Source organism: Austrofundulus limnaeus, unplaced genomic scaffold (assembly GCF_001266775.1).
Source record: "Austrofundulus limnaeus strain Quisiro unplaced genomic scaffold, Austrofundulus_limnaeus-1.0 Scaffold189, whole genome shotgun sequence".
In the NCBI taxonomy this organism is placed as follows: domain Eukaryota; kingdom Metazoa; phylum Chordata; class Actinopteri; order Cyprinodontiformes; family Rivulidae; genus Austrofundulus; species Austrofundulus limnaeus.
The window spans coordinates 439,582-440,888 of record NW_013952591.1 but is presented as its reverse complement, the minus strand read 5'-3'; the positions used below and the strand labels follow the sequence as shown (position 1 = coordinate 440,888).

The following is a 1,307-nucleotide window of genomic DNA, read 5'->3' as shown; positions in this document are numbered from 1 at the left end:
TCAATAATCTTAAACGTTCTGTTCTTGTTTAGTAAATCAGTCTCAAAACAAGATCAAAAAGACTTTTTGACTGATATAAGATTTTAAAACTTGGTTAGATGGACAGTTTTTGCTGTGTTCAAATTTACCTCCGTCCCTTCTGAGCCCCCCGTCTGTCAGCTAATCCTTCCTGGGACGGTTTTTGATATTTGTTCCCAAAATGTTTGCATCTGTTCAGTTTTCTTATTTATCCTCTAGTGGGGGTGTGGGGGTCGTATCCCAGAATGCCTCCTGACAAGATGAAGAGGAACAATCTGGACAGTTTACAGCAGAGATTCACAGCTGTGCTCACACCTCTGGATTATTCATGGTTTCACCTCAGGTGCAGATCTTTGGRCTGTGAATAAAACAAACTGCAGCTCCCTGTCAGCTGAAAGCCAGGAGTTTAACTCCAAAAAAAATGAGCTGTTCAGCCTGTGTGTGTGTGTTTCTGAATAAAAAGCAAACTCAGATTTGCCTCAGATCGTCTCATTTTGTCATGTTTCCTGCAGGTCCAGTGGAGCACGTCCAGCTCCTCGCTCCGTTTGTGATGATCAGACACAAGGAGGTGAACATCACAGCCGTGGTCTTACCCAGCCAGCCGCGCACTGTCACCTACTACTGGTGGCTGGGCAACAATACCGAGGTACAGGCTCAACCACAGGAAACAAACATTTCTATTCTGCTGCAAAGGAGCTCAAACACTSTTGGTCTAAAAAAGAAGGAAAACATTAACACAAACCCAACATCATGGATCCCAAATCTGTCATTTTATAAACATTCAGCTGAATGRATTTTACCAAAAGCACTCAGAGAGAAATAAAAGGCTGCAGGGGTCAGCTCTCTGCAGACTTAACCTGCAGAGATTCTGACTTTCAATCAAACCTGTGTACAGTCTGCTGAATTGATCTTTTTATTTCATTCTGCCTTTTTTTTTTTTTTACCTTTTCTGCTTTGCAGCGAAGGGTTCAGAGTTTTTAATGTGGAGAGGTAGAATTATTGTGAATTCTAAAATTTAAATATCAAATACAAACAAAGGATTACGGCAAAACACAGACAGTGGCTCCTGTTAGCATCGGGTTGCTAACTATCTGGGTCCAAACAGGAATCTTTGCTGCTTCCTAAAGAAGTGGAACAAAAAACAAAAAGCAGAGTTGTAAAGTAACTATGTACAAATACTTTGCTACTGTACTTAATTAGAATTTTTGGGTATCTGTACTTTACTTGAGTAACTTATTTTCAGCCTACTTGTTACTTCTACTCCTTACATTTTTTAAAAAGGCAAGAAG

At 40.3% G+C, this 1,307-nt stretch overlaps 1 protein-coding gene across 1 annotated transcript in view; it reads left to right on the top strand.

The window, feature by feature from the left end:
• Positions 1-1,307, top strand: part of LOC106524473 (VPS10 domain-containing receptor SorCS3) — a gene marked incomplete in the record, with an annotated part of 110,456 nt that overhangs the window by 87,210 nt on the left and 21,939 nt on the right. The window contains 1 exon segment of the mRNA XM_014018283.1: positions 531-664. Coding sequence (XP_013873737.1) covers positions 531-664 — 134 coding nt within the window.